Source organism: Staurois parvus, unplaced genomic scaffold, assembly GCF_062004578.1.
Source record: "Staurois parvus isolate SC_StPar_1 unplaced genomic scaffold, SC_StPar_1.0 ptg000068l, whole genome shotgun sequence".
Lineage (NCBI taxonomy): Eukaryota > Metazoa > Chordata > Amphibia > Anura > Ranidae > Staurois > Staurois parvus.
In genome coordinates this window covers 9,958,129-9,970,859 of record NW_028317864.1, presented here as the reverse complement: position 1 = coordinate 9,970,859, position 12,731 = coordinate 9,958,129, and the positions used below count along the sequence as shown (strand labels likewise).

At 45.3% G+C, this 12,731-nt stretch overlaps 1 protein-coding gene across 1 annotated transcript in view; it reads left to right on the top strand.

Moving 5' to 3' along the window:
* The window catches only part of WNK3 (WNK lysine deficient protein kinase 3), a 190,185-nt gene that overhangs the window by 146,587 nt on the left and 30,867 nt on the right, over positions 1–12,731 (top strand). The window contains exons 17-19 of the mRNA XM_089669140.1: positions 1,039–1,835; positions 7,911–8,142; positions 8,568–8,698. Of these exons, the coding sequence (XP_089525266.1) occupies positions 1,039–1,835; positions 7,911–8,142; positions 8,568–8,698 (1,160 nt within the window). The remainder of the gene's footprint in view (positions 1–1,038; positions 1,836–7,910; positions 8,143–8,567; positions 8,699–12,731) is intronic.

Here is a 12,731-nt window from a genome sequence, read left to right as displayed (position 1 = left end):
GTCCACCCCTGCCAGGGGTTTGGGAATTGGAGAGTTTGGGCAGGTGCGGTATTATAACAAGTTATAAGTTATACCCTAAATACGGATGTAACATGTTACAAAGGTGAACTTATCCTTTAAGAAGTAAAAAAAAGAAATGTCCGCTGGGAGCTTTATGCCATAATGTACTAGTGTGCACTACATATTAGCACATTATTGCAGACTTACCTGCAAAGTGATCCCCTCCAGTGGTGTGCTGGTAAGTGCTTTCTGCTGTCAGACGCTTTCATCTGCTCCTGGACTCCCTTTAAGGTTCAGACTCTTCGACCACTTGATTGGCCAGACCACGATGACATCACTCCTGTGCCTGTGCACGAGAGTCTCATCATAGTGGAACAGAGTGGTGCCATAAATCTGTGCTGAGCTGCGCATGCACGGCTCACTGTACATTAATGATGACAGGCAGGAAGAAGCAGTTATGATAGAAGAGACTGATTAGGGTCTATTCTGTCATGAAAAACCTACTTGTCAGATTTTTTTTTTTTCCGCTGAGTTTAATTCCATTACAACTGCTCGTTCACACGATCTTTGGTCTGTTAAGAGAGTCAATTGACAGGGAGTGAGGAGACATTGTGTCAACTTCTCTCTGCCTGCTTTAACCCACTGATCGCCACACTAGCGACATGCAACCGGGGCACTTTCAGAGTTCCCCTAATCACTTCAGTGGTTCGGTGTCAGTGGCACTATGCCCGCAGAGAGTGATGGAGTAAAATTCCTGCTGCTGCTTGTGTACACCCCCAGCCACTGCCTTTGCAGCTAAAGGAAGTAGCAGTTGGGGGATGGCAAAAACACAGCTCAAACGCTGGGTTTTACTACTACCAGCCCCCCCCCCCCCAACCTCACATGTGAACGAGCCCTACATTACTAGCCTAAGTGTGTACATCTTTGTAGTTTTCTTAGAAGATGTGAGTATCCTGTTATAAATATGGCATTGTCCAAGGATTGGAATAATAGTCTAATGTGGTATTTTTTTTTTTCTTTTTCTTTTTCTCCTACCAGGAGCACATAGTGAACCAAAAAGCCATAGTCTCCCTGAGGATTCTTCTGTTGCTGGGCACAGCTGTTCCGGTCAGGCAGAGCACTCTGCTCTCCCCACTTCAACAGATGGTCAGGTTTCTGTCACAGAAACTATGCCTGTGGCATCCACAGCTCATGTGCCCTCTCCTGCTAATGGCACGTCCCCACAAGCACTGCAGACCAATACAGAGGGTGATGTGCCAGGGAACAGTATTGCTGTCTTACCTGAAGGTCAGCAGGCAGGCTTACAGCTCTGTAGCGATCAAGATGTACAAGTAATAAATGGGTTGACATACACAGTGGAGACCCTTGCTCATCCCACTTCTAGCCCCTTACCTGCCCAAAGTACTACAGGTTTGTCCTTCGGGCTCCCTTTGTCAGACAATGCCACGCCTCCAGATGGAGCTACGTTTGCTCAGACACCTGTCTCAGAGTCATCGCTTGCACACTCTGCTTCAGTTCAGGAGTCTGACACAGAAGGGCCCCCCAAACGAGACTTTGCAGACAACCGCATCAAGACCCTGGATGAGAAATTGAGAACCCTGTTGTATCAGGACAGCTCTGCTAGTTCCTATGCCGACAGTCAAAAGGAGACGCAGAGCACAGAGTCTCCCCTTTCTTCATCTGCCGAAGATACCCTGTCTTGTCCTGCCCCCGAAGCCTCAAATGTGAATACTGGCAGCATTCAGGCCACACCAGAGGAGGCAGAACCTATTGGTTCCATGGTAGCCAAAGATCCTGAAGCTGTCATTTCTGTACCTGATCAGTTGACGCCATCTGTAAGTAGTGCTTGTTTTCAGACTCTGCTTCAAAGATTAACGTAGTATCATGTGCTCATTTGGTAGGTCATACAGGTGTGGAACCATCTACAAAAAAAAAAATTACCTGTTTTTCAGTACACTTCTTTCTCTGCATTTCATAGCAGCAGGCTCAATCTGCAAAAGAACGCACTGTAATTTAAAGAAATAATAGGTGCTTTTCTTCCTGTGTTTATTGTATCAGTTGTTATAGTACAATGAATTGTGGCTCCCACTGACTCTTAATTGCTACGATTGATAAAGAGGAAGAAAAGGACTGAAATGCAGGCCTCTTTTGGAGAAAATGCGGCTCAAGGTTTTCTGCAGTGCTGCTCGGTTTACAGAAAACCTAGGTATTCGTTCATGTAATAAAGGAAACCGCAGAGGGCGCAAATCAAGTGCAGTATATAGGAAAATACTTTTTTGGAGCCAGTATAACTAAAAAGATTCTAAACATAACTTTAGGTTAACATTTGAGTATAGGGCTACATTATAACAAGATTGGGAAAGCCAACAAATTATTCAGGGTGACAATAGTAAATTTACAATGGCAGCCCCCCTGCAAACCCATTGTCGTGCAATTTCCAGTGCTACTATGCAGTGCGACTTGCTTGTGACTTGAGGAGTCGAGCGCAACTGGACTGCAACTTGAATTGCATTTATTGGAATGGTCATAATTGAAATAAATGGGTTTTCATTTGTCATGTGACTCTATGTATCATAAGTCACATACAAAGTCAACGCAGTGTGAACCAGCGCTTATACAGCCATTGTACTACTTTTGGTAGAAATTTTAGGGTTACTTGGAAGAGCAGATTAGCAGTGTATGACATTAAATGAGAAATGTAACCCAAAATGGATTCCCCATTTTTTTTTTTTTTTTGGAGTGTAAAAATATTCACAAGGTTTTATAGTAATGCGAGTGATCCTCTATAAACTAGGGCAAAGCAGGTTTGTTATCATATACCCCAGCAGTGGATTTTACATAGTTACATAGTCTGGCTGAAAAAAGACAATTTCCATCCAGTTCAACCATTAAAAAAAAAAAAACATATAATCCTACACCCACAGTTGATCCAGAGGAAGGCAAAAAACCCCAGCAAAGCATGATCCAATTTGCTCCTGCAGGGGAAAAATTCCTTCCTGATCCCCCGAGAGGCAATCGGATATTCCCTGGATCAACTTTGCCTTTAAATATTAGTATCCAGTTATATTCTGTGTGTCTAGGAAAGAATCCAGGCCTTTTTTAAAGCAATCCACTGAGCTGGCCATAACCAACTCTTGAGGGAGTCTATTCCACATGTTCACAGCTCTTACTGTGAAGAAACCTTTCCGTGTTAAACCCCTTCACTCAAAGGCAGACCTTGCAAATTAGGACCACCTGTGGCCCTCTGGCTGTCCCTATCCGGCCCTCAACAGTAGAGTGTCAGTGTACCTCTCTGAGCCTGTGAGCTTTCTCACTGAGGAAGTTGATAGGCTCAGAAAGGCACACTGACATACAGTGAACAAAGAACCTACTCCGGATTGCGTATGCAAAGAAAATGCAGCCTAGGGTGAAAATTACTTCTTTATTAAGAGCCCATTCACCCCAGCTATAGTATGACTGCATCAAGTGCAGTTCCACTAAAAGACTAGGCAAAATATCTCGTCTCCCAACTGGCCAGTTCATGCCACCACATAGCGTTGGTGTGCATTGAAAAAAGCATGTACGTTTTCAGTGCAATGCACGCAATCAACTACCGCGCACCATGCTGTGTCCAAGAGGACTTGATAAAATGTCACTTTGTGGCATTTCAATAAAGTTCATTAAAAAAAAAAAAGGATAACGGTATGACATGCCATTTTTAGCGCAACAAAACCGCTGTCATCCTACAGTTAATGGAAAGGGAAAAAAAGCTGCAAGTAAGCCTTTAAAATACTGGATTTCAGTTACAGGGCCTCTTTTTAAAGTGCAATTCCAGCCTAACTGATCTTAAAAATGCTCACTCCCCCTGACTAACCTGTATAGAAAAGATGTATATGCTCACCTGTTTTCAGGCTGCTCCGATCCAGTCATGTGATCCGGCTACCTTGTGTCAGCCAGTGGCAGCTGCAGGGGAGAGGGAGTGCCAACAATGGATGAGCCATGGGAGCCTATGGGTGATGGCACAGCTCTCAGGCATTCCTAGCTGTTGCCAAGTGCTCGCTGTCATCTACATAGGTGATCATGTGACCACATTGTAGCAGGCTGTAAATAGGCAAGTATATACATCTTTCTTGCATAGGTTAGAAGAGGTGTTGGGGGGAAATCTAGGGAGCATTTTTATGACTAGTTAGGTTTAGCCTGGAATTCTACCTTAACATCACCCTAACACTTAAAGTGTATGTAAACCCTAACACTGGACTTCTCGTATGTGCTCCCGTGTTATCTCAAGAAGTGTAATCACCCCTCCCAGTTCTGATCTTGGACTACAAAACCATTATGCAGGCCATAGATGGGGAGAAAACTGGCCGATTTTTCAGCAGAAAAAAAAAATCTGCCTATTTTCGGATCGTTAGTGGGGTAATAGGTCGGCTGTCTTTCGTGATTTTGACACTTTTTTTTTTTTTTTTTTTTTTTTTTTGTCGGTCATGTTGGAAAAAAAATCGGCCAATTTTGTTGTTCGGCCGATTTTCGCGGCAATGATGGACAAATCGGCTGATCTTTATACCGATTTTTAAAAATGCGAACGAGCAGTGACCGGCAAGAAGAAGGAAAAGAAGAAAAGAAGAAATAGAGTATGAATAAGAAGAAAAAGAAGAGATAGACTATGAATAAGAAGAAATAGAATATGAATAAGAAGAAGAAAAAAAAAGAATTTCAGTCCGATATTTGACATTTAAAAGTATAGCAACATTGTATCTATTTGTATCCGAATAGAAACATCTGTATCTGAAATGGATACAAATAGTTACAATGTTGCAACTTTTTCTACTTATTCATATTCTATTTCTACTTCTTATTTATATTCTATTTCTTCTTCTTATTCATATTCTATTTCTTCTTTTCTTCATTTTCTATTTCTTCTTTTACTTCTTATTCATCTTCTATTTCTTCTTCTTATTCATATTCTATTTCTTATTATTCATATTCTATTTCTTCTTCTTATTCATTTTCTATTTCTTCTTTTTCATATTGTATTTCTTCTTTTTCTTCATTTTCTATTCTTTTTCTTCATTTTCTATTTCTTCTTTTACCTCTTATTCATATTCTATTTCTTCTTATTATTCATATTCTGTTTCTTCTTCTTCATATTCTATTTCTTCTGTCAAATATAATAGCGGAGCTTTCTGCAGGGACACCGCTATTGTATTTGCCGGCCGTAGACGGGACGAAAATCATCCGACTTTCTTTTACCAATGGTGGTAACATCAGCCGACTGAACGACCGATTTTTCGTTTTTCTGTAAAAAAAAAAAAAACGGCCGGTTTTCTCCCCGTCTATGGTCTGCATTAGCCTTTATGTTGCAAAGAGGGGAGTGTCAGAGTTTGTGTAGATTACCAAGAGACAACTGGGCAGGGCTGACACCATTCCTTGTGTTTTCCAGAAAAGGCAGGGTGTCAGCCACAAAAGAAAATTAGGAGCAAAAGTACATTCCTAGCAGATCAGGAGGCATTTTTTTGTAGTTGTAAAGTGATTAAAAAAAACAGGAAAATGCATGTATTGTAAAGATGTACTGAATGTTTGTTTTTTGTTTTTTCTTCCCCCTGACATATTTATAAATAGACCACCTAACCTTAATTCCTATACCAACACTTTACCCCTAAAGCTGCATACTCATCAGTACTGAAGGTGTCTGATGTTTTATCCCGTACCACGATTTTACAGCATTGACATTTTTTTCGCTGATAGCAAATGATTTGAGTCCTCCTATGTCTTGTCCTATGAGGGTATTGTGAATATTATGAAGTATCCGTCATGTGAATTGGAACTTTCCCACCCATTCATTACTCGGCATACCTTTCATCTCTGCCAGCCTTTCAAGCATTTCATTCAAGAAAGCTGTATATGGCAAATGAAAAAGCAAAACCAATGCACACTGAATCGTGTAGAAAATTGTTTGATAAATATATATGATTAAATGGTTGAGTAGCATTCTCTCCATCTTTCACACATTGGAGGACCAGGTGTATTGATCTTGTGGCACTGTATTTCTTAAAGCCTCAACTCCAGGGAAATTAGAAAGTATCCCTTGTAGTGGGATAATTTCACTGTAACAGTTAATTGCTCATTTTGTCTAGGGGAGAGTAGAAACTGTTTTATTTACCTGATCCTCTGCTCCCCTGGAAAGCGGCTCACCCCCAAGATCTGTCAGTGGACTGTCCCTTGGTGCCCTCACATACAGTGCAGGGCTATGGACCCTCCTCTGGTTTTGATGTCATGAACTTAGATAGGTGGAACGTAGAAGTGCAGATGCTGTGGGGACCAGCCTAGCATTGGGGAGGAGGAGCAGAGAATCGGGTAAGTAAATCTCCCCCCCCCACCTTTCCTCTCCCCAAACCAGTGATATCCAAACTGTGGCCCAGGACCCAGAAATCGTCCCTTTGGTTGCCTTTACCTGGCCTGGTGGCATTATTCCATCCACTGACAACAATGAGACATAATTCCTGCCACTAGCACTATTCCTCCTAATGACACCAATGATGGGGCACTATTCCTCCTAATGACACCAATGATGGGGCACTATTCCTCCTAATGACACCAATGATGGGGCACTATTCCTCCTAATGACACCAATGATGGGGCACTATTCCTCCTAATGACACCAATGATGGGGCACTATTCCTCCTAATGACACCAATGATGGGGCACTATTCCTCCTGACGGGGGAACTAATCCTCCCACTGACACCGGAGATGGGGCACTATTCCTCCTGACGTTGGTTGATACGGCACTTTTCCTTCCACTGACACTGATGGTAGGGCACTTTTCCTTCCACTGACACTGATAAGGCACTTTTCCTTCCACCGACATTGATGATGAGGCACTTTTCCTTCCACCGACATTGATGATGAGGCACTTTTCCTTCCACCGACATTGATGATGAGGCACTTTTCCTTCTACTGACACTGATGGTAGGGCACTTTTCCTTCTACTGACACTGATGGTAGGGCACTTTTCCTTCTACTGACACTGATGGTAGGGCACTTTTCCTTTTACTGACACTGATGATAGGGCACTTTTCCTTCCACCGACACTGATGGTAGGGCACTTTTCCTTCTACTGACACTGATGATAGGGCACTTTTCCTTTTACTGACACTGATGATAGGGCACTTTTCCTTTTACTGACACTGATGATAAGGCACTTTTCCTTTTACTGACACTGATGATAAGGCACTTTTCCTTCCACCGACACTGATGGTAGGGCACTTTTCCTTCCACTGACACTGATGGTAGGGTACTTTTCCTTTTATGGACACTGATGGTAGGGCACTTTTCCTTCCACTGACACCAACAATGGGGCACAATTCCTTCTACTGACACCAACAGCACTAATGATAGGACACTATTTCCTTACACAGACAATGGGGTACAATTCCCCTTACTGACTCCAGGACATTTTCTGCTCCCATTGGCCACAGTCCGGTCCCCCCTAAAAAATCTGAGGGATACTAACCTGGCCCTTACGTTTTGAAAGTTTGTTGATCCCTACCCTAGACACACAAAAGCAATTAACCCTTGCAGTGCAGGCATGGCCCCCCCCCCCCCGAAAGGAATAATTTTGTCCAGATTCAGGGTTTAAATAATCTTCTGCACAATCTAATACACCTTGGTTTTGTTTTGCAGTGAATATTGTTAGGATTACTTGGGTTATCTACATTGTTCTACTGCAGCAGTATATTTTACACATGGAGACGGGAAAAGTGTGATGAGCATTGTTTTTTCTAAAAAAAAAAAAGAAAAAAGAAGAAACAAGGCCTTTATGTGTAAATCTCTAAAATCCCTGCAACCGTTCACCAATGTGCTTCACAGTAACATGTTCAGTCTTACATCTTCTTGTTTGCTCTTTTTCTTCATTTCTTCCACCTTCTCCAGGAAAGCTCTGAAGAGGCCTGGCACCCTGGGAGTTCTCATGCCTGCACCAAGCGCTCTTTGGGCAGCGGAGCCGCGCATCTACAGACAGGAGGTGGATATTTTGGCCTAAGCTTTACTTGTCCTAGTCTCAAAAACCCTATTAGCAAGAAACCGTGGGCTCGCAAATTAAAAAGCTGGGCATGCAGGTTGCGGCATTCCAACAGCTTATTCAAGAGGTCAAGAGTCCGCCAAGGTAGTGTTGCTTACAGTTAGGCCCCTACCATAGGAAACATCCCTTTTGGTTATTTCCGTACGTATATATTTCTTTTTAATGCGTTCCCTTATTATTTTTGTTTTTACTCATCCTCAGAAGTGTTCCTCACGTCTCTTGCTCCCTCACTTTGCCTTTTTTTTTTTTTTTTTTGTGTTTGTCTAGCTTTGTGTCTTAAAAGGCACGGTTGTAAGAGCCCTGGGCTTTCATTGCTTTTTTTTTGTCTTTCATGTGTTACCACTGGTTTCGGCCTGAGCATGGCAATGTGTATTATCAACTGGAAGCCGCACTCGTCGTTGTATTCTTCTGCCGTATCCCCCCTTTATTTTTGGTAGGAGGTTGTAAGTCACGAAATCTACTGAGCAGTGTGACCTGTTTTTGTCTTTTTTTTTTTCTTTTTTTATTAGTAGCGGATGAGGATGGCACAAGACGGGAAGTATCTGATGCCACGCAAAGGGTTGTAGAAGCACTGGCTGAATGTGCCTTGTCCGAGGGGACCACCTCTGGAACCAGTGCCTTCAAGCGTGGGCGGTTTCAGGTGTGTAGCCTGAATAGCTTAACCAACAGCAGTCTTCATATGCATAAGAATTTTACCCGATAAGTTGTTTGCAGTTGTATGTGACAGCCAGCCGCAATGGCCAATCTTTCTCGCCCCCTGGCATTCAGACCTTTTAAAGGGACGCTGGCGTGGCCAGGAATGGGTCAAAGACTTATTAACATAATAGAAAAAAAATGATCCCCAACCATAGTTTCATTTAAAATGAGAACTCCAAACAATACAAGCCTTACAAGCAATTTTAAAGAGATACTTTTAGCAAGGCGGATGATAAGGCAATACAGCCGGCCCTCCTGTACCAAGCCTTGGCCCTATCAGTTCAAAGGAGGGAGGGGGGGCCCAGACATTTTTTTGAGTAGGTGGGCCGGCTTTACTGCTTTGTGACTCCTGTGGATACCCCTGTAGCGCATCTGGCTTTTTCCCTCTTGCTGCGCTGCTGGGATATCGATTCTAGTATCTGCTTCCATCTGCTGTCGGGCCCCCCTATGTATCCCCCTACCCTTGTAGTGCTGCTGGCTACCCTCCTCTCCTGCCGGCAGCTGCTGAGGGCACATAGAGGGGGGGTTGTTTCAGAATAGAGAGCTGGGGGCTAGTAAATGTAATACTTCCTTTCCTGCATTAACACAGTGAGTGATCGACACCAATCACTTCTGTGTCCATTCATGACTGAAGCATAGTAAACAGTGTTTACTATGTTTGTTTGTGAATGCACAGGAAGCCTCAGAGCGCTTCTATTCATTCATCTGCAGCTGAGGTTGTAGAGAAAGGGACTGATGAATCTATGTCTCTTTCTCATTCTCAAATGAGACATCAGGGGTCTGATGTGATGTGAGATCCCTGAGTTCACTAAAGTGCCCCCAACAGGGCAAAAAAAAAAATACAAAATGTGTGAAAAAATGTAATTCTAAAAAGTAATAAAAAAAAATTAAAATCTCGTTCACATGTGCTTTGCTTTCTGCCAGCTCTTGGATCGCTCTTCAGAGAACATTTGACAGGTGGTGAGGAGGCATATTGCCTCCTCACGGCCTGCTTTAACCCTGTACTAACTCACATGTTTTGCCCACAGGTGGGGGGGGGGTGCTTGCAGAGCAGTGCTAATCCATGGCGTCACTAGGTTTAATGTCACTCCCCCACACACCATGGTTTACCGCATCGCCGGATCTAGCCTGTCTGATATGGGGGTGCAGTAAAAATGTCAAGGGGGGCAGAGGATGCAATGCCAGCAGTGCAGTGTATGAGAGTTGGTAGGACAGTGTACAAGGGATCAGCAGGGCAGAGAATAGGGTCGGCAATTTGTAGGGCAGCTGTGTACAGGGGCCATATGTGTGTAGGGCAGTGTTCAGGGGCCATTAGTGTGTAGGGCAGTGTACAGGGGCCATTAGTGTGTAGGGCAGTGTACAGGGGCCATTAGTGTGTAGGGCAGTGTTCAGGGGCCATTAGTGTGTAGGGCAGTGTACAGGGGCCATTAGTTTGTAGGGCAGCAGTGTACAGGGGCCATATGTGTGTAGGGCAGCAGTGTACAGGGGCCATATGTGTGTAGGGCAGCAGTGTACAGGGGCCATATGTGTGTAGGGCAGCAGTGTACAGGGGCCATATGTGTGTAGGGCAGCAGTGTACAGAAGCCACTAGTGTGTAGGGCAGCAGTGTACAGGGGCCATTAGTGTGTAGGGCAGCAGTGTACAGGGGCCATTAGTGTGTAGGGCAGCAGTGTACAGGGGCCATTAGTGTGTAGGGCAGCAGTGTACAGGGGCCATTAGTGTGTAGGGCAGCAGTGTACAGGGGCCATTAGTGTGTAGGGCAGTGTACAGGGGCCATTAGTGTGTAGGGCAGCAGTGTACAGGGGCCATTAGTGTGTAGGGCAGCAGTGTACAGGGGCCATTAGTGTGTAGGGCAGCAGTGTACAGGGGCCATTAGTGTGTAGGGCAGCAGTGTACAGGGGCCATTAGTGTGTAGGGCAGCAGTGTACAGGGGCCACTAGTGTGTAGGGCAGCAGTGTACAGGGGCCATTAGTTTGTAGGGCAGCAGAGTACAGGGGCCACTAGTGTGTAGGGCAGCAGTGTACAGGGGCCACTAGTGTGTAGGGCAGCAGTGTACAGGGGCCACTAGTGTGTAGGGCAGCAGTGTACAGGGGCCACTAGTGTGTAGGGCAGCAGTGTACAGGGGCCACTAGTGTGTAGGGCAGCAGTGTACAGGGGCCACTAGTGTGTAGGGCAGCAGTGTTCAGGGGCCATTAGTGTGTAGGGCAGCAGTGTACAGGGGCCATTAGTGTGTAGGGCAGCAGTGTACAGGGGCCATTAGTGTGTAGGGCAGCAGTGTACAGGGGCCATTAATGTGTAGGGCAGCAGTGTTCAGGGGCCATTAGTGTGTAGGGCAGCAGTGTACAGGGGCCATTAGTGTGTAGGGCAGCAGTGTACAGGGGCCATTAGTGTGTAGGGCAGCAGTGTACAGGGGCCATTAGTGTGTAGGGCAGCAGTGTACAGGGGCCATTAGTGTGTAGGGCAGCAGTGTACAGGGGCCATTAGTGTGTAGGGCAGCAGTGTACAGGGGCCATTAGTGTGTAGGGCAGCAGTGTTCAGGGGCCATTAGTGTGTAGGGCAGCAGTGTTCAGGGGCCATTAGTGTGTAGGGCAGCAGTGTACAGGGGCCATTAGTGTGTAGGGCAGCAGTGTACAGGGGCCATTAGTGTGTAGGGCAGCAGTGTACAGGGGCCATTAGTGTGTAGGGCAGCAGTGTACAGGGGCCATTAGTGTGTAGGGCAGCAGTGTACAGGGGCCATTAGTGTGTAGGGCAGCAGTGTACAGGGGCCATTAGTGTGTAGGGCAGCAGTGTTCAGGGGCCATTAGTGTGTAGGGCAGCAGTGTACAGGGGCCATTAGTGTGTAGGGCAGCAGTGTACAGGGGCCATTAGTGTGTAGGGCAGCAGTGTTCAGGGGCCATTAGTGTGTAGGGCAGTGTACAGAAGTTTATCAGGGCAGTATACAGTATCTGTAGGGCATTGTACAATACAGTGGTCAGCAGAGAAGAGGACAGGATCAGTGATGGCAGGGCACTTAGCTGATCCCTTTCTAGCACAAATTCCCCTTCCCCCCCCCCAATACAAATATCCTCCCTTTCCTAATGAAAATATCTTCCCCATTCCCCCTCCTAATACAAATATCCAACCCCCCCCCCCCCCCCCATCCTAATTGTGACTTCTAACCTCCCAGCACATACCCTTCCCCCATTAGAACAAATTATTGTTCACCCGTCATCACCATCCACCCCCCCATTGTGTTACCAGTACAATTCCCAACTCCCCTCCCCCTGAAACATACAGGCTTTCTGCCTATACAGGAGAAGTGGCAGCGGTTCAGGCTGAGCTGTGCTCTCTCTCCTGTCATAACAGCGATTCTTCATCATGCAGCAGATAACACTGGATCGCTTGTTAACATCAAACTGCGCACTTTATGACTACCTATCCACATTTCCTGCTGCTAGGAGAACAAAAGTCCTTGGAGGAGATGGGGACGCATAGGTCTGGCAGTGCTTTCCCCCTAGCCTGCCACAGTGCTCTGTCTTGCCACTGCGAAGCGACAGCAGGACAGAGCAGCTGCTGATCAGTGCTGTGCTGTCATGGATATGATGGTGTGACTCCTCTGGCGGGTGTCACCCGGGTGAAGTCCTCACACCCCCATAGCGACACCACTGGCACTATTCACTTCAATGAGACTTGTTTGACAAGGGTATCATTTCTGCCATGGCTTCAAAGCATGGCATCCAGGCTGTGGTATTTTAGCAAATATATCTTTTGATATTTTCAGGGATGTGGGGTCAGGTAGGCTGTACGGGGCCCTATGATTTCTAACAGCAGCCCTGACTGTTAGCATGGATGGCTAAACAGGTATTCTGTATTTTTGCTCTGCACTGTATGGCAGACTCCACTGCAGTGTGGGCACCAGTACAGCCTTGGCCAAAAGTTTTGGGAATGACAAAACCTGCTGCCTCAGTTTGAAATAATGTCAATTTGCATATACTCAA